General features: G+C 46.5%; 1 protein-coding gene across 5 annotated transcripts in view; it reads right to left on the bottom strand.

The window, feature by feature from the left end:
* The window catches only part of TMOD1 (tropomodulin 1), a 94,811-nt gene that overhangs the window by 51,015 nt on the left and 23,029 nt on the right, over positions 1-20,767 (bottom strand). For all 5 annotated transcript variants that reach the window (XM_070375600.1, XM_070375595.1, XM_070375596.1 and 2 more), the window contains one exon: positions 2,524-2,680. In XM_070375600.1, coding sequence (XP_070231701.1) covers positions 2,524-2,680 — 157 coding nt within the window. The remainder of the gene's footprint in view (positions 1-2,523; positions 2,681-20,767) is intronic.

Below are 20,767 nucleotides of genomic sequence, written 5' to 3'. Positions count from 1 at the left end.
TAGCTACCCTCCTTGGGTCAGCCTGGCCTTTGATGAAGGCACTCAGGCTCTGGGAGTCTGGAGAGCTGTTCCTGGCTCAAGGCCAGGTCAGCATTCTGCGAAGGGGCAGCAAGATTGGTTGGTGTGCCGCCCAGATTCCCTCCCCATCCCCCATCTCATCTCCAGCTCCTCCCCTGGGAGGGGGAGGGCTACACAAGGGAGCAGATGGCAGTAATGACTCACCAACTGTCCACCCAGACCTGCTCTTGACTCTCACAGCCTTGCTTTCCCCAGTTTTCAGATGTGTAGATGGGCTAGCGGGAGTTTTAAGACCTCTCGAAATCCAGAGATTTTTTAAAATCTTTACCTGCTGCACCTGAAATCACTCCTCAAGGCACAAGCACCTTGCTTAAAATCAGCTTGCACCTATACTCTCAGCCGGGCACACCTAGGCTTTATGGTACAGGCTCCCTTCCCCTGCCTCCCACTCCAGGATGCCTCAGATCACACAATTTTTCCAAAGCTCTGTGTTCCAGATATCTCCTGGGCTTCCCTGACCTTCCAGGTTTTTGGTAAAATCTGGACAGCTCCAACTGCAAGCGCTGGATGGCTTGACATCCTCCCTGCAATGTCCACCCCTCCCTGCCCTTTCATTTTATTATTTATCAGGCAGTTACTCTGTGTACTGGATTTGCTAACACAACAGGGCATGCCTGCTCAGTTGCTCAGTTGACATAGGGAAAAAGCCACAGACAGGGACCCTTGGCGCACCATGCTGACATCCTTGGGGGGATGAGAACGGAAGAGGCAGAAAATAAAGAATTACCCAATTAATTAATTAGAATGAATGCTTTCATTCAACAACTGTTTACTGGGTGCCTACAATGTGCTAGGGTTTATGAGGTACAGGAATATAATAATGAACTAGACAGATGTGGTACTAGTACCCATCGAGCTTATATTCTAAGGAAAAAGTCTACAAGATCCATTATGCATGTAATCAATTTGAACGTATTACTTTTCACTTTCATGCATTGGAGAAGGAAATGGCAACCCACTCCAGTGTTCTTGCCTGGAGAATCCCAGGGACGGGGGAGCCTGGTGGGCTGCTGTCTATGGGGTTGCACAGAGTCGGACACGACTGAAGTGACTTAGCAGTAGCAGCAGCATTCATTCAACACGTCTCTCTTGAGCCCTGCTGGGTGCTGCGGGAACTGTGTGAGCAAAAGTGTCTGAGTGCCTACCTCATGGAGCTTACAGGCTAGTGTGAATAAATTGTTCTGAAGAACACACAAAGGCTTCTGAGATGGAGACTAACCGAGGGGGAGTTGAATGGATGGAATGTGCTAACCAGTGGGGACAGGAAAGGCTTTCCTGAAAAAGGAGACAGTACAGTTGAGACCAAGAGGGTAATAATAGCTGATACTGATATTGCATTCATGATGGGCCAGGTGCTGTGCTAAGTGCTTTATATATATATATATAAATATAAACTCGATCTTCAGAACACCCTCAGGAGGCTGGTAATAATATTCTTTTCATCACCCCCATTTCACAAATGAGGAAATGGAGGCACAGCAGGTTTAAAAAGGTACTTGAGGGAATTCCCTGGCAGTCCAGTGGTTAAGACTCTGAGCTTCCACCACAGGGGGTGCGGGTTCCATCCCTGGTCGGGGACTAATAAGATACCACAAGGCTTGCAGTGCAGCCAACAAACAAATGTACTCAAGTTCACACAGCTAGTAAGGGGTAGTGCCAAGATTGCAGCCAGAGTAGATGCAGCTCCAATCTGTGCTTCTAACCATCACATCTCTTACAGAAGAGGGGAGCCAGCCCTGAAGACAGCATGGAGCCAGACAGAGGACCTGCATTCCAGGCGGAAGGCATCTGGCAAGGGTCCTAAGGTGGAAAAGAGCTGGGAGTGTCTGGGGAACAGAAAGAGGCCTGAGGGGGCAGCAGGGCAGTGAGCAAGGATGAGCACAATCCCAGAGGACAGGAGGAGGGTTTGGAGTGTAAGGGAAGTTCTGGAAGGGTTGGGTAGTCGGGGTGCCTCTCTGTTCCCCGATTCTAGATGGTGTGCCTTAGGCTGGGGCAGAGAGTCATGGGGGGACAGATGAAGGAAGGGAAGCTGCAGCTGCCAGAGAGAGGGGCTGTGGGAAAAGAGCAGGGACAGTTAGGGTAGGGAGAGGGTATCTCTTGTTTCTGGTTGGAGGGCACAGGCTTTCCCTGGGCCTCATGTCCTGATATCATTTTAATAGTTCCTTCTTTCCCTTTCAACTGTATCAGGTTTGGATGAAGAGTAATCAGGACACCCTAGTTAGAGGGGACTTAAGGGGAAGTGTTGCAGGCCTGGTTGAGCCCCAAACTTCACTAAATCTACCTCACACATTGATGCTTTTGGAGCTGGGCTGTAACTCTGGGCCAGGCAGGGATGAAGGCAAGGCGGCCCGGTCACATCTGGCCCGACACGGGGCCTGGCTGACAGCTGGCACTCAGTGATGCATGGAGGGGTGACGTACTCAAAAGCACAACATCGTCCAGTACCTCGCTTCTCCCCTGTGTAGGGGACCAGATCTTCTCGGTCCTTAAACTCCTTTGCTTGCTTTTCCAAGTGATCCAAGAGCTCCTCCCTTCTAAAGGGGCCTGTGGGCGCCTTGGTGGTCTGATCCTTCTGCCTCAGGCCCGCGGGCAGCAGTGCATTCTACAGTGGTGGTTGCGGGGCAGGTGCACAGAGAGAGAGAGAGAGGGAGAGAAAGAGAGAGAGCAGTCAGCTGCCGAAGACTCGCATTTCTCCAGAAACTCCTCACTGAACCACAGGAGCTCCATCTAAGTTGTTCATTCACAGGTAAAGAAACTAACACCCTGGGAGGGGCAGGGACTCGCCGAGGTCACGGAGAGACACATGAGGTCACAGCAGACAGGGGCGAGCTCGGCTTGGACTCAGGTCTCTTAACCAAACCCGTTCCCAGTCTGGAACATTCTATAAAGGCATGAGGGTGAGGGTCAGCTGACCAGGAGCCAGGCACAGCAGGGGGCTGCCAGAGCATCTGCTGGGGGGGAAATAGGATATTAGGGTTTGGATGCATGAGGGTATTTCCAGCCGCTGTGTGGAAAGTAGCTGGGGAGAGAAGCAGCCTGGAGGGGCAGACTGAGTTAGGGCCTTGGATGCAGAATCAGGCAGGAAGAGGCAGGCCCTCAAAAACAAGCAGAGAAAGCTGGGCAGGATGGCGGAAGGGCCAGGCAGGCTGTCGGCTGCAGGCCCCAGCTGGCCCTACCCGCTGCTTCCTACCCCCCTGACCGTTGTGCTCATACACGCTGGCTGTTAAATATTTTGAACGTTGCCCTTGGAGATGGGTCTCTCAAGAAAGATATCGTCAACCAATCCCTGTGATTTCTTCTTCAAACATGGGCAGGCTTCTAGGTGTGGGCTCACTACAAAAGCAGGCTCCTAATCAGGGTGGATTTGAATCACACGGGTTTCACTTTAACTCAGTAATGCAGAGATTGAGACACTCATGGTTGGAAAGGATGCTCAGAGATCAGCCAGTGCACAAGCACTCCCTTCAGGAGGAAACTGAGGCCAAGGGCAGAGAAAGACTTGCGCAAATCTAGAACTCAAATCAGGCTCCTTCTTCAGACTTGAGGGAAGAGGGAAATCTTCTGGTCAGATCAGTGCTCTCCCCCACCCCCTTTCATTCAGGGCGGTCGGGAGGATCCCAGGAAGGGTGATGTGAGCAGTCTCACCTCACTTCCTGCTGCACTCCCACACTGGACAAATCAGAGAGCCATTCAATCTCCCATCTATGTACCATTCAATAAGAACATGCATCTCTTCAGTCACCCACTTACACTCCAGATCCTTTCCTAAATGCCCCCTCTGAGAGGAGAATGCTGTCAGGTACATGAAGAGAGCTCTGGGCCTGGCACGTGGAGGGATAAAGCTTGGGAGGGAAATACTACTGTTTGGCTGCAGTTTGATATTTTTTTTACAGGATAGTTTACCACTGTGCTGTTTCCATAAGAGCACAGTGGGTACGAGATCAGGACACTGAGTGTGAGCCCAACTCTGGGAGAATCGAGGTGAGCAGGGCCTGGCGCAGACATCAGTATCAGTATATACCAGGGCTCAGAGAGTGGGGCTGGTGTCCACACAAATGGACTTAGGCCACAAGTCAGGAGGGACATCTGGGAATTGGAGAGGACATTATGAAAGAGTGGCCAGTAGGTAGAAAACTGAGCCTTGATTGGTTTGTGGGTGACCGCCAAGAACATAAGTGGTGGCACAGATACCCCAGCTTTCCCTAAGCAGCAGTCCTCAGACACTTTCCATGTGATGATGGTCCATGGATGAGCCATGTCCCAGGTGAGACGAGACTTCCTGTGGCTACCTGTGTGTGTCCACTCAGAGTAACGACATCTACTATAGCTCAGCTGAGTGAGGGGACAGCCTACCTGTCCTGCAAATGTCCATCTGCGATTACCCGTGATGAGCAATCAAATTCTTTGTGACCTGCTGGCACCTCACAGTTGACCCCATCCCAGGCTTAATTCCTTACTCACTTGGAGTAACCATATCTCCAGCACTGTGATCTTGGGCAAGTCAGCTAACCTCATTGTTCCTCCATTTCCACAGTTGTAAAACATGAATAATAACAGTCACTCTCTCAAAACTGTTGAGAACACTCAATCAGATAAAGCAGAAGAGTGCTTAGCACACAGTGCCTGACACAGTGAGCGCACAAATTATTGCTCATTATTGTTGCTGCTCTATGATCAGATAAAACACATTTTGCCAGGAGGTAGGCTACCCAAATATGTAGGTTGGACAGGGGATGTGTTATCCAAATATGTCTTAGAATTCAAAAAATGAATATATACAAATATAAAATGAATTAAGCATGTAAAGCAAGTGGTTCCCAATGATCCCCACAAGGGAAGACCTGACAGATTCTCGTTACCATAAAGGATTTTGATGGTGGTGAGGTGCTGGGGTGCATTCTAGCCTCTGAAAGGATCAGTATTGTGGTGCTAAAAACCCACGAGGTTGTAACTGAGGGGAAAGGGGTTTGCAAACCTACATCTCTTTTTGAATATATCTGATAGAGGCCAGTGATTTGAAGTAGAGTTTTTTCAAAATTTTGTTTTTTGGTATCTACATGAGATAATGGATGTTCACTAAACTTGTGGTCTAGAGAAGGCGATGGCACCCCACTCCAGTACTCTTGCCTGGAAAATCCCATGGATGGGGGAGCCTGGTTGGCTGCGGTCCATGGGGTCAAGAAGAGTTGGACACGACTGAGTGACTTCACTTTGACTTTTCACTTTCATGCATTGGAGAAGGAAATGGCAACCCACTCCAGTGTTCTTGCCTGGAGAATCCCAGGGACGGAGGAGCCTAGTGGGCTGCCATCTATGGGGTCACACAGAGTTGGACATGACTAAAGTGACTTAGCAGCAGCAAACTTGTGGTCATCATTTCATGATGTATGTAAGTCAAGTCATTATGCTGTACACCTTAAACTTCTATACTGCTGTATGTCAATTATATCTCAATAAAACTGGGATGGGGAAAGTAGGGTTTTCAACCTCGGCACAAGAGAGATTTGGGGCTGGATGGTTCCTTGTCATGGGAGCTGTTATATGCATTCTTGGCTGCTTAGCAGCATCTCTGTCCTCTGCCTAACAGATGCCACCAGCACTTCTCCGGGTTTTGACAACCAAAATATCTCCAAACACCCCCAGATGTCTCCTGGGGGGGGCAAAATCACCCCTGAGTAAGAACCACTGTGTTAAAACTGAAACCCATATCATTATAATACGGGAGTAAAGATGTTTTTCATGTGTTTTAAAAATATTACATATGTGGCATGTTAAAATGTAGTTTTATTTATCTTCATTGAAAGCAGCTGATTTTTAAAAAACAAAAACATGACAGGCTTTTTCTAATGATTCTCTGCTTACTGAATCTTTAAAGTAAGTACTGAGAGTATTAGCCTTGTTAGGAGTTTATTTTCATTCCATTAAATGGTACGTTTAGTGAAATATAACATGATTTTCAACTAAAACCATAGCCAGTTGCATATTTTAAACTCTTGATTATTTATCATTTTAACTTGTTTTCAAAAACAGCATATGATAGAAAAAACAGCATATGAACTCACCTGATATACAAAAATTAACTCAAAATAAATCAAAGACCTAAATGTAAGAGCTAAAACTATAAAACTTTTGAAAGAAAACAGGCATAAATCTCTGTGACCTGGATTAAGCAGTGGTTTCTTAGATATGATTCTGAAACAATAAGCAACAAAAGAAAAAATAAATTTGACTTCACCAAAATTGAACATGTTTGTGCTTCTAAGGAAACTAAGAAGTAAAAAGACAATCCACAGTTTGGTAGAAAGTTATTACAAGTCATATATCTGAGAATGATCTAGTATGCAGAATACATAAAGATCTCTTAACTTAAAATATAAGACAAATAACAATTTAAAAGTGGGCCACAGATCTGAATAGACATTTCTTCAAAGAAGATATAAAAAATTAACACATGAAAAGCTTCTCAACATCATTAACTAACAAGAAAACACAAATCAAACCCAGAATGAGCTATTACACTTCACACCCTTTTACCCATAAAAAAGACGGGTAAAAACAAGTGTTGGTGAGACTGTGAAGACATTGAAACATCCATACACTGTGGTTCAGTTCAGTTCAGTCACTCAGTCGTGTCCGACTCTTTGCGACCCCATGAATCGCAGCACGCCAGGCCTCCCTGTCCATCACCAACTCCCAGAGTTCATTCAAACTCATGTCCATCGAGTCAGTGATGCCATCTAGCCATCTCATCCTCTGTCGTCCCCTTCTCCTCCTGCCCCCAATCCCTCCCAGCATCAGTCTTTTCCAATGAGTCAACTCTTCGCGTGAGGTGGCCAAAGTACTGGAGTTTCAGCTTTAGCATCATTCCTTCCAACGAAGGGAAATGTAAAAAGTGCATCCCCTTTGGAAAACAGTCTGGCAGTTTCTCAACAGATTAAAAACAGAGTTATCGTATGAGATAGCAGTTCCACTTCTAGGTAAACCCAAGAGAAATAAAAGAATATGTTCATACAAAAACTTATACATGAATGTTCATAGTAACCTTAGTTATAGTAGCCCCAAAGTAGAAACAAGTCAAATCTCTATCAATGATGAGTGGATAAGAAATGTGGTATATCCCTACAACAGAATACTGTTTTGCAATAAAGAGAAACGAAGTGCTGGTGCATGCTACATCATAGGTGAAACCTTGAAAACGTCATACTTAGTGAAAGAAGCCAGTAGTAACAAAGGACTACATAGTGTCTGATTCCACTTATATGCAGTGTCCAGAGCATCAAATCTATAGAGACAGAAAGTAGACTAATGGTTGCCTAGAGATGAGGAAGTGAAGTGAATGTTGTTCAGTCATGTCCAACTCTTTGCAACCCTATGAACTATACAGTCCATAGTATTCTCCAGGCTAGAATACTAGAGTGGGTAGCCTTTCCCTTCTCCAGGGATGGAACCCAGGTCTCCCACATTGCAGGCGGATTCTTTACCAGCTGAGCCACAAGAGAAGCTCAAGAATACTGGAGTGGGTAGCATATCCCTTCTCTAGCAGATCTCCCCGATCCAGGAACCGAACCTGCATTGCAAGCGGATTCTTTACCACCTGAGCTATCAAGGAAGCCCCAGAGCTGAGGAGGATGGTGAGAAATGCAAAATGACAGCTATCAGGAACAGGATTCTTTTTGAAATGAAAATGTTCTAAAATTGACTATGGTGATTGTTGTATATTTCTGTGAATATACTAAGAAACACTGAATTGTATACTTTAAATGAGTGAATTTTATGGCATGAGAATTATTATCTCAAAAAAAGGTGTTTTTTTTAATGTTATTGAGGGAAAAATTACAAAAATGGCCAATGAAATACATTAAGTGCCCATAGAATGCTAAGAACACAGGCTCTTTGTGTGTCAGTGGCCAAAAATGATGCTGAGACTGGGCAGGCTAGAGCTGGCCAGATTTAATGTGGCGTTTTGTTTTAAAGAGTGAGGAGCCATATTATGTAAACTGGTCATGGAGGCATTACATGGGTTAGAAAATATTGCCTTAGATCTCTTATAACTATCAGAACCTAAAACTGAGTCTCAGACCTAGCTATCCAATTGGTAAAGAAAGAGTTTCCACAACATTTTGTCATCACCTTTGACCAGGAGAATATTTGCTGAACATGTTGGTGTGGAAATGTATCTTTTCTTAAATTCCTTACTCATTTTACAAACACTTACAGGGTGAGTATTATAAAGCCAGGTAGTATGCTAAAACCCAGGGCCAGGACCCGACCAAGGACTCCGTAATCTGGAGTAACTGAGGAGACAGAAGGTAAATGGGGAAAGCAGGGTAAAAGGAGAGAAAAGTCTCAATTACAGCATGTATGCAAAACAATCAATTATTTTAGCTTTTAAGGTTAATCAAGATGCTAAAGTGGGGTCCACTTTACTGAATAGCAAAGAATAGTTGATAACTAGCCTCTACATTGCTGTAAAAGTCATAGCGTCCATGGTGCCTGCGGGTAAGTGGAAGCATCTCACCTTTAAGGCCCTTAAGTCTCGTTTCCCTATCTCACTGTCTGCACAGTGTAAATTTGCTGTGCATGTGCTTTCTTTACAGTTAGTTCAAAGGGAGGCAGCAGCCTGCTTCTCCAGGACGGATGTCACTTCTGCATGAGGGACTCCATATCTGCATGCACACATCACATGTACACACATCTTCACTCCAAGACCAGTGGGTTAGGGTGAGATTTGCTTTGGGAGATAGCTTTGGCGTATACGACTCTGAGCATGCCTTCAAGGTCCTTACTTACAATTAGAAGTTTACTCATGTGAAGAGGGCAGTGGCTAATGTATGGGTGATCTCTTTGTTATCTCCAAACAGGAAAGTTGGTGGTGTTGTTTTGTTTTTGTTTTTTTCTTTAATTTGGCCAAGCCATGTGGCATGTGGGATCTTAGCTCCCAGACCAAGGGTCAAACCTGCATCCCTTGAATTGAAAGCAGAGCGTCTTAACCACTGGACTGCCAGGGCAGTCCCTAGTGTTGCTTTTAAGGAGGAAGAATTTCTAGGTACTCTTTGATCTTAGCCAAAATAGAAAATTATAGCTGTTATACACTTGGGAGCGAGGAGGACTGTGGCACACTGGAGATTTCAATGCCTCCACACTACCCAGCTCTAGCTAAGAACTGCCGTGGGTGGTGTTATTAGATCTGCTGATCTTTATGTGAGAGCTCTTGATTTTTAAATATTGACACATGATCCAAATATTTTAAAAACAATGTTCAGACCAAATAAAACACAGCTGCAGGCCAGTCTCAGCCCAGAGGCTGCCATTTTGCCACCTCTGATCTGAGTTCCTATCAGACTAAAATTCCAGATAGAGAAAGCCAAGACATTCATTTATCCCTCAAATGTTTACTGAATATCTTGCTCGTTTCAGGCTCTGGGCTAGAGGAAGAAAGAGGTAGATACATGTTTTTTTTTTAATGCAGAGGTTTAAAAAATTGTTTTTAATAATCATAAGAGGTAAAACTAAGCAATCTCTTCCTATAGTTTCCTAGTTGTAGTTTTTTAAATGGCGATTTTCTTTTAAATGTTGTAAAATTTAAAAGTTGGATGTACAGCGTGATAGGTTAGCATCTTTGTTTAGTTTTCTCACCCACGCTCTGGAATCCAGCTGCCCAAAGGATGATGGAAACTTTGACAAATCCTCAACTGTGCTGTTAGGAGCTCTAACACCCTGTGAACAGGTGCAGTAAAGGCCAAATATTAAGTATCTGCACAATTATCACTGCTATAGATAGTTGGGGCTACATGAGGAGCTATCTCGGCTAGAACCACTGCAGATTGGTTAGCAGAGTGCATGTGGACAATGCACACACACACAGGTAACACATATGCGTGTGCATGCACACACACGCGCACACACAGGCACAATGTATTAAAAGGATCTCAGGTCGGCAGCTCAGAGCTGCAACGCCTGGAAGAGAGCCCCTGAGCCAACTCTCTCATCTTCAGTTGGGGAAACTGAGGCATGGGAAACTGAAGTCACTTGCCCAAAGTCACACACCTCGTTAGTCACACAGCCAGGAAGGCTGAGCTGATATATAGGTGACAGTGTACATAACTAGCATCTCAAGGATCCGTATGGCTGTCTTCAGACTGGTGGTTCAGCATATATACAATGTCTTTTAACCTGATTCTTCACAGCATGTCTCATGACACAAGGCAGGGCAAACCTGTCCCTCCTGGGGTTCTCCTTATCCTCCTTTTCTGCCTCACATTCAAGGAAGATGTTCCATTTCCCTGCTGTTGGGGGACACTGGGCATCCTGAGACAATGAATGAGTGATCACATCCCACAGGGGCTCTCAGATGGGGAGACACACACAAGTGTGAGCAGCTTCCTTCACCTGGGGCTTCTGCAGGAGGTGGTTCCTGAGCTGAATGAGTCCCAGGGCACAGGCAGGAAACAGCCAGGTGAAGAGGAGAGAGAAGAGGGTTACAGGGGGACAGAAAGCACAGCACAGAGGCTTGGCAGAATGAGAGTGCCTGACTTCTCAGGGGAAGGAGCCTGAGGCTACAGGGTTTAGAATCATCTCTGTCCCACAGGCACCAGCCTAGTTCAAGCCATGGTGTTTACTGCTGAGAGCATCAGGGGAGCCTCAGGCTGGCTCGTGTACCTGACCAGGCTGGCTCGTGTACCTGACCAGGCTGGCTTGTGTACCGCACCTACTTGTGTACCTGACCAGGTCACTCCCCAACACAGTCACAGATACTCAGCACCTCCACTAACCCACAGAATCATTATCAAATTCACCAGCCTGGCATGGAGAGCTTTTTCCTGATTTGACCTCAACGAACTCCAGCCTCCCCATCTTCTTGGTTTAAGTATTCCATGTTCCAGCCACTCCAGGCTGCTCCACATTCCGCAGCCTCGCCCCACACCATCACCCTGCCAGGGCATCACTCAAGCTATGCCCTCTGCCTGGAATTCTACCCCTCCTCCCCCACTGCATTCATCCTTCAAAGCCCTTCTCTCGGGCACCCTGTCCAGCCTTTGCAGTGCTCCCCACACCGATCTGGTAATTTTCTTTCCAAACACCCGGAGGCATCTTGCCAGGTCTTATATAATGCTCCTTCTAATTTGTCTTGGAGCACATTTATGCCATATCCCTCTCCCCAAAGAGACTGAGTGTCCCTCAAAGGCCAGCTGAGATGTATCCTAGTATTCTCTGAATCCCCAGTCCCAGGTACTAGGTGCTAACATCTTTTGAATTGTCCAGAATCACACAGCACTGATGCTCCAGCAGGGAAAAGATGGTATTTCTTAGACGCCCTTCAGGTCAGCATCACACCTGCTACCCTGAGATGTTTGCTGGTCTACCCAGCTGCTGCCCCATGCAGGTCTGGGGAAGGGGAAACATTATGAAAGGTGCTAGAGTGGGGCTGCAGAATTTACTGATGGAGATTTTAGGAAATGCCAAACTAGAGAGTAAGACCTTTGTAATGTTTCCTTCAGGGATCTGGATTTGGTTAAATTCCTATAAACTCCTCTCACTTCCCCTCAGAACTTTCGGCAGAGCAGAACATCAGGCCATAAAACTGGCAAACTCACAGCGACAGACTTCAGATAGTCCCCAATATCATCTCTCCCCCTCTCCAGTAATAAAAGCACTCTACACGTAGCTGCGCAATGGCCACTATGGTAAAAGACTACATTTCCCAGGCTCCCCTGTGGCTAGGTTGGGTCACAGTATGAAAAATGTCCAGTGGCAATTTCCAGTAACTTTCCTTAAAAGATACTTGAAAAATGGCTTTTTTTCCTTTTCTCCCCACCTCCCACCCTTTCCCTCTATTCTAATGTCTGGACTGCAGTGATTATGGCCACCACTTTGGACCATGAGAATGGGGGCTACACCTTTGCGATGGAATGAAGATGAGCTGAATGCTCCCTGGGACTCTAGGAAGTTTGGGGAGCTAAGCTCCGTACCTGCCCTAGACTTCCCACCTCTGGACTTACTTGAGAGATGAACAGAACACTGCTTGGTGGTGGTTTAGTCTCTTAAGTCGTGTCCAACTCTTGTGAGCCCATGGGTTGTATCCTACCAGGCTCCTCTGTCCATAGGATTTTCCAGGCAAGAATACTGGAGTGGGTTGCCATTTCCTTCTCCAGGGGATATTCCAGACCCAGGGATCAAATCCAGGTCTCCTGCAATGCAAGCAAATTCTTTACTGACTGAGCTACCACTGCTTCAGTTATGTTATTTAGAATCTCTATTACTTATAGACAAACTGCATTCTAACTGACAACCTGGGTTCTCATCCCAGGGCTTTGAGGCCACACACAGGGCACTGGCGCTCTTGGACCTTGAATCCCCTTTCTGTAAAATGGTCAAATCATCTTTGGAAACTTCAGAATAAAGGTTTGAACTCTATATTAGAAGCAGATTATAGCAGTCAGTTTTGTCCCCACAGGGCATAACTGTTCACTTCCATTCAACTGAAAAGACAGCGCATTATGGGGAAGCCCTGTGAGCGCAGCAGCATCTGACTGTGCAGACTGGGCGCTGCACAGCTCCAAGGGCACGTGTGTTCTCTGGCTTATACGAGCAGTGGTTCCTGGAGCTACACAGTGCACAACTTGCACAAGTGTACCTGGCTGCCCTGTATCTGTGGTGGTAAAATGTGGCTCTAAATTGCAACAACCCTAGATTCCAGTGGGCAAGTCATATATGCATGTTCAATAAACATGTATGAAGCACCCATTATGTTCCAGACACTGGGCTAGGTACTTTTCCATCTGTCTGTTTATCTGTCTAAAAATCTGTCCTGTGAACAGTCAAAATCGGAAACTGGGAGGTCTAAAGTCCAATCAAATGCCAAAACTTGGTTGCTTTTGTCTGTATATTTGAATGAGCTGGCCAACACTTTCAGACAGGAAACTTGCACATAAAAATTCAGATTTCCAGCCTTTCTTGCAAACTCAGATGATGGGACAGTGCTGGAGAGCACCTGGTGGAGTGGAATAGCAGGTGCCCTCTGGTCAAACACAAACTCTCCCGTCCGCCTCAGTCCCCACCACTCCCCACTGTCTCTGACACAGAGGTCAACGAATGGTTAACGATCATTGGCTCTGTTTTTGCTTCTATTCCCTGAGGGTGAAGTGGTAAATGAAAACTTCCTTACGTCCATATCTCTTTTTAAGAGCAGAAAAGTAAGAAACGACCCAAGATGGCCATGTGCCTCAAGAAAACTGGCCCAGCTTCCTTCCTTCATTATATTACCTACTTGATGTTGTGGGGGCTTGTCTGCTGCCTTTTGAGTAGAAAGTGAGGGAGTGAGAGAGATGGGGAAGGAACTGGGGGAGGTGGGAAGGCAGGGTTGAAACTTTACCATGACTTTTCTTTAAGGGTGATCTGAATCAAATAAAGCAACATTTTTACATTTGTTAAATTTGGATAATGGGAACATAGGTGTATTCTGTACCCTACTATATGTTTAACATATTTCCTATGAAAAACATAAAAATCAAAAGGGAAACGGCTCACTGGGGCCCTCTTTGGTGGGGCAGGTGCTTCACTGGGAGCTTAGAGGGGAAGGGTCAGGAAGGGTTCCCAAGGGAAGGGTGGAGAGGTTGGGCCTCTTGAGAAATGGGAGGATTCTATCTTGAGAATAAAGGGCTCCAGATCCAAGAGGTCACCCAGAAGCACAAGTGGGGAGGAGGGGGTTTTGGGGAGGCTGGAGGCCTGCCTGGGGGAAGGTAGTGGGGTGCAGAGCCGGGTGGGGAGGTGGTCAGCGTGCCAGAAGACGGAGGGTGGGCTGGGGACATGCCGACACCTGGCCTCACTCGCCCTCACCCCACCAGGCCCACCCTTGGCTCCGTGCACGGCTGGCCATGTTTCTAAGGATGTGTGCCTATTTTTAGAGCAGAGATTTATTTCTTTCCATTTCAACTGTTTACTTCTGTCCTGGGCTTGTGAATCTGCCGGCTTGTGTTACAAGGGAGAACCACAGCCCTGTGAACAGACATGGCTGCTTCCTGCATGGCCAAGAGTGTCTTCTGGTCTATAGGATAGGATGTGGGCCACGAATAGGGAGGGTTTATGATTTTGTGGACTGTGGTTGGAAGTCATGTAGTGTGATCAGAAGTCCCAGGATTCTGGTGTGTCCTGGTGCAGTGGCTGATTTGCAGTGTGACCCTGAACAAGTCCCTTCCTTTCCCTGGATTTCAGGCTGCTGTTGTTATATTGATTTCTCATCACCAAAGTGGCAATAATACTCCTAACCTCAGGAGTAATGATTCGATGAGATACAGAAAGCACCAGGTGAATGACATGTGTGCAGGAAAAACTCTGTAAACCAGGGTTTCTTTTACCTGCGCTGTGTTCATACAGGCAGGGATTGGGGTGGGGCTTAGATCATCTCTAAGGGCCCCTCTAACTCGGAGATCCTACAGTTCCAGAGGTTTTCTCCTCCATCATTTCTCCCTGCAATTCATGGTCCCAGAATTCTTAACACATTATGGGCTGGGGGAGGCAGGTCTGTCACCTACCGGCTGTGTGATTTCGGACATCCATTTCCTTTTCTTAGAGTGGTTTTAACCCCAACCTGCAAGGATCAATTTCACAGAATCCTCGTGGAGATTTTATGAGACAAGGCCCATAAAACACAGGACAGCACCTGGCACGTAAGATGACCTCAACAGAGAATAGTTGTAGTTTTAAAATGATTGTTGCTGGCAGGGGCCTGTTGTTTTCTACTGTTGTTTTTATAATGTGTCACAGATTCCCAACTGCAGACTTCAGAATCAACTTGAAGGATCCAATTTCTTTATAAGTCTGGGATTATCTCTGCCTTCTTTCATGCAAATATTTTGATCCTTTTACTGAGACACTAAAAAATATTACTCCTTTTCCTCAAAGCCTCATTAACAAGTAAGATGTATAGTTAAATTCTTTAGGCTGGTAGTTTTTTTTTTTGGTTTTTTTTTTTTTTAAGATTTGTATTTATGTGAAAATAATGTAACAACTTCAAAAGAAACTGAATTAGAAAAAAAAATTTGCTGGTAATTCCCAACTTTGTTCTCCAAGTTCCCTTCCAGGCTCATCCCACATACCCTCACTGGAGGTGGTAGTTAACAGCACAGGCTACTGGGTCTGACTGTCTGGGCTGGAGTCCCAACTCCTGGGCAAGCTACTTCATCTCTCTAAGCCTCAGTTTCCCCATCTTTAAAATGGGTGTGTGTGTGTGTTAGTCATTCAGTTGTGTCCAACTCTTTGCGACCCCATGGACGGTAGCCCGTCAGGCTCCTCTGTCCATGGAATTTCCCAGCAAGAATACTGGAGTGAGTTGCCATTTCCTCCTCCAGGGGATCTTCCTGACACCGGGATTGAACCTGGGTCTCCTACATTGCAGGCAGTTTCTTTACTGTGTGAGTCACCAGGAAAATGGGGCTGATAACCAAAACTTGCGGAGGACTAAAGAAGAGAATCCATGCAGGGCTCTGTCGCAGCAAATGCCGACTATCTATCGTTGCTCTAAGAACTCATACACTGTACCCTGCTCGAGTCACGGTGTGACCTGTCATCCTCAAACATGGCTATACATTACCCATTTTCCCCGCCGTCTGGTTCGGCCGAGCAGCTGGCTCAGCTTCAGAGCGGCATCCACTTAACTCCACAGAGACAAGAAAGGGCAGGTCCTCTTGGGGAATCAGTCAACAGCGGATACTTTTAGCACATGGAGCATTCCTCTCCCGTGGGAGTCCAAGTGCAACAATCTCATGATAAGCTCGAGTTTTTCCAGGCCGCAGACTAAGAAAGTTTTGAGGACTTCTTTTTTTTTTTTTTTACTGTGCACAAGTTTGGAATCTTCTGCTGCAAACAAAGCAGCTTTCCAATTCTGCGTACTCTACTGTGTCACATGACACTGAGGCTTAACAGTTGCATCACTGCAAACATAACCCCCTGCAACACTACCTGTTAACTGAATTCAGGTCATAAGACTGCGAAGAACTGCGCATAAAATCGAGATGCTTAGAGCTGGAGGGGGTGTCAGAGGGCATCTAGGCCAACTGTGTCCATTTTGCAGACTGGGAAACTGAGATCCAGAGAGGGAAAAGCACTTGCCTAAACTGGGAGCAGAGCCAGGATTGAGTAAGGATCTCTGCATCTCAGGTTGTTTCTAGGAGGAAAAGGGGACAATCTTTCATACAGTACCCTCCCCAACTATAAAGCCAGAGCACAGGCATGGCTCACACTATCTTCCTGAGGACTCCAGTGAAGCCTTTTAGTGTCAGGGCTAAGAGTGAACTCAGAGCTGCGTCATGGTTCTGCCACCGCCTCAGTTCAGTTTCTTGGACAAGTTACTTCACCTCTCAGTTTTCTCATCTGCAAAATGGGATGACAACAATGTCTGTACCACAGGATTAGGATGACAGTTGAATGAATGAATATTTTCAAAATGCAAGAACAGTGTCTGCACATAAAAAGTGCCATCTAAGCGCTTGTTAAACTAGAATTAAAACAGGAGGGGTAGAGCATATAAGAGAGAGGACAGTGGGCCCAGGACCTGGGCTGGTTCTCCTCAGACGTGTGACCAATGCAAGTTCCCCTCCTCTCTCTGGGCTCGGGTTCTGCTCTGTGAGTTGGAGGGCTGGACACCCCCTGGTCTCTGTGTCCCCTCCAGGCCACTGGCCCAGAGGCCTCTTGTGGTCTGCATACCTTTGGCCTCTCCCTGCGCTGTGATTTCAGAACATGGGTGGAGGTCAGGTGAAACTCAAGCTGGAATGTTTGTGCTCTCAGCAAGAATGGAGCCCCACTAGATCTTTTCAAAGCTCCCATCCTGACTTGCAAATCAGGTAATAGAGGCACCTCAGTGAAGGGCCAATTGTGAGGTGGAGACAAAAACCCCACTGGTCTCGGTTATCTCCTATCCTTGCTCTGATTTCTCTCCTCTTTTTCTTGAACTTAGAGAGAAAGCGGTCTTTGAAAATGCCCACTTGAAACCACAACGGTATGAGGATCACAGGTCTCAGGTTGCCAACCCTACTCCAAAATTCAAGTGTACTTGTACCTTCCTCCTGCCAGAGGGGGAGGTGGCACACTTTGGAGCCTGCTTGAAACCTGAGTCTCCACACCCTGGTCCTGTGATGCATGGCAAGACAGTCAGCTCTCTGTGTCCCAGGCTCTCCATCCCGCCTGTGTTCAGGCATACCTTCTTGTTAACCACCTGCAAGGAGGGCTCAGGTGTGTAAGGGCACAGAGGCCCTGGGAATTTGCTTCTGGGGCCAGATATCAGGAGTGGGGCCATTTGCCAGTTTGGAAAATGGAGCTCCCAGCTGAGGCTCAAACAGTTCTCAGGGGCTCTACTCTTAGAGGGTTCCTCTATCTGCCTACTCCAACATCTGATGTCTGGCTCTGAACCTTGTCATTATGCATCCAATTTGCAGCCACAGCCTAATCCTAACTCATCTCTGTCCAGGGACTCAAGACAACTCCAATAGCCTGGAAAGCAAGAGGCAGAAGGCTTTGGGGGCTTCTTGGGGAGTCTGTGCTTCACCCCGGGAGCAGTAAAGATTCTGCAAGATGATGGAAGGGTTGCAGAGAAGGGCAGGGCCCTTGCTTATCTTCAGGGAAGATCTCTGTCAGCAAACCCACCCACTCTCTGTCCTCAGAACTCCCTGAGTTGCTGAGAGAAGTCCACAGTTTTTAGTCTGCCTTACACCCCCCTCTCCCCCCATGTCTAGCCCCCTTCCAGGCTCAGCTAGCCCTCCACCGGAACCCCACCTACACTCCCCGCTACGACTGCTCTCTGTGCCTGAGCCTCTACTTGTAGCCTTCACTCAACATAGAATTCTTTGTTTTTATTCATGGCTTAGAAAAATCCAGGGCCCAGTTTCAGTATCACCTGCTCTGTAAAGCCTCCTACCGAAAGAATTCATCCTCTCCCTGAGCTCCCTGTGTGCTCCCACTTGGGGTGTGGTTTATTGTGCCCGCTCCCCTCTGGACTGAGCACCTGAAGGTCAACTCCAGTGGCCTCGCCTCGGGGACCATCTCCTCCTGATTGGGTGTAGGTGTGGGCAAGGGGTTGTGAATAGCAGGCAGAGGATACATTCCTGGAGGGGTTTGTCACTCTGTGGGGCCTAAAACCTAGGACCCCTAGACAAGGATTCTGGGTTATCTAAAAGAAGACATTTAATCAAATCTGGAGGTAGGACCAGTTTATAAGCTCATGGAAACTTAGCCCTGAATGGAGCCAATGAGGCTCCATCATTCCATGGACTGGGACAATAAGGTCTGAAGGACAGCAACTGGCTCAAGGTGATGTGAATGAAAGAGAGACAGCCAGGGTTGCCCCTAGAACATCTAACCTCTTGTCTTGCATCTTCTCTGCTAACCTACACTCCCTGTACACGAGCTGTGGTTACTAGAGGGTTAGTGAAATGGTACAGTAGTATTTACTGTATGGATCACTATTAAACTAGGTTTGAAGAGTGACAGCTTTTTAAAAAAAGACATGAAATACCCCATTTTTAATAAAAATATATCAAGTGGAAAATTTCCTTAATTCAGTAATATTCATTCTGTACCTTCTCTGGACTGGTCCTAGGCCAGGGTACCAAGGATATACGATAGTATAGCAGGCCACCTTGGAGTCCCTCCCTTGGTTCTGTCACAGCTCTGTGGTGACTGGCCAAACCACATATGTGACCAGTGAGCTTCCTGTCTTGTGATGCCATAACCTGGCTGCAGAGGCAAATTCTGAGCTTAAACACACTTATATGTACTACTTATGAAATGCAAAGATAAAGACATCAAACCAGTGGAAGTAGATCTTTGTATATTAGTTGTTTAGTTATGTCTGACTCTTTGTGACCCCATGGACTACAGCCCACCAGGCTGCTCTATCCATGGAATACTCCAGGCAAGAATATCAGAGTGGGTTGCCATTCCCTCTCCAGGTTATCTTCCCAAACCAGGGACTGAAGCCATGTCTCCCATACTGCATGCAGATTCTTAACCATCTGAGCCACCAGGGAAGCCCTTTACTTCTCAGTTAAGTCATTCCATGGCAGACATTCCCTACCGTCCTGAAGCAGCTGGCTTGATGGAATGGTGGACAGGGCTTCTGAAAACTCAGTTACAGTGCGACCAGGTGGTAAAACCCTGCAGGGCTAAGGGTCGCTATGAGTCTGTACATGCTCTGATTCAGTGTCTAGTATGTGGTGCTGGTTCTCCCATGACCAGGACTCACGGGTCTAGGAGTCAAGGGTCGGCACAGGGATCCAGAAATTGCCAACATCCTCTGGATCATAGAAAAAGCAAGAGAATTCCAGAAAAACACCTACTTCTGCTTCACTGACTACACCAAAGACTTTGACTTTGTGGATCACAACAAATTGTGAAAAATTCTTAGAGATAGGAATACCAGACCACTTTACCTGCCTCCTAAGAAACCTGTATGCAGGTCAAGAAGCAACAGTTACAACCAGACATGGAACAATGGACTGGTTCCAAACTGGGAAAGGAGTACATCAAGGCTGTATATTGTCACCCTGTTTATTTAACTTCTATGCAGAGTACATCATGCGAAATGCCAAGCTGGATGAAACACAAGCTGGGAGAAATATCAATAACCTCAGATATGCAGATGACACCACCCTTATGGCAGAAAGTGAAGAAGAACTAAAGAGCCTCTTGATGAATGTGAAAGAGAAGAGTGAAAAAGCTGGCTTAAAACTCAACATTCAAAAAATGAAGATCATGGCATCTGGTCCCATCACTTCATGGCAAATAGATGAGGAAACAATGGAAACAGTGACAGACTTTATTTTCTTGGGCTCCAAAATCACTGCAGATGGTGACTGCAGCCATAAAATTAAAAGATGCTTGTTCCTTGGAAGAAAAACTATGACAAACCTAGACAGCGTATTAAAAAGCAGAGACATTTTGCCAACAAAGGTCCGTCTAGTTAAAGCTATGATTTTTCCAGTAGTCATGTATGGATGTGAGAGTTGGACCATAAAGAAGGCTGAGCGCTGAAGAATTGGTGCTTTTTAACCGTGGTGTTGGAGAATACTCTTGAGAGTCCCTTGGACTGCAAGAAGATCATCCTGATGATTCACTAGAAGGACTGATGCTGAAGCTGAAGCTCCAATACTTTGGCCACCTCATGCGGAGAGTTGACTCATTTGAAAAGACACTGATGCTGGGAAAGATTGAAGGCAGGAGGAGAAGGGGATGACAGAGGATGAGATGGTTGGATGGCATCATTGACTCAATGGACGTACGTTTGAGCAAGCTCCAGGAGATGGTGAAGCACAGGGAAGCCTGGCATGCTGTAGTTCACGGGTTCGCACAGATTCATACACGACTGAGACTAAAAACAACAACCCACTATCAAAACTGGTACCCCTAGTGACCCACTGGCAAAAGTTTTGCTTCCTGTTCCTATGACCTTGTGCTCTGCTGGCCTCAGTCTTAGTTCCAAAGGGAGGAATACTTCTACCATGAGACATAGCAATGATTCCATTGGACTGGAAGTTAAAACTGCCACTTTGGGGGCTCCTTATGCCTCTGAATGAATAGGTAGAAAGGGAATTTCTGTACTGGCTGAGGTGATGTGTGCTGATTACTGAGGGGAAAATTACGCTGCTGCTCCAGAAGGGTGGTAAAGAAGGGCATCCCCCTGAAATACAAAGGATTCCTT

Source organism: Bos mutus, chromosome 8, assembly GCF_027580195.1.
Source record: "Bos mutus isolate GX-2022 chromosome 8, NWIPB_WYAK_1.1, whole genome shotgun sequence".
Lineage (NCBI taxonomy): Eukaryota > Metazoa > Chordata > Mammalia > Artiodactyla > Bovidae > Bos > Bos mutus.
This window is presented reverse-complemented; position numbering and strand designations above follow the sequence as displayed.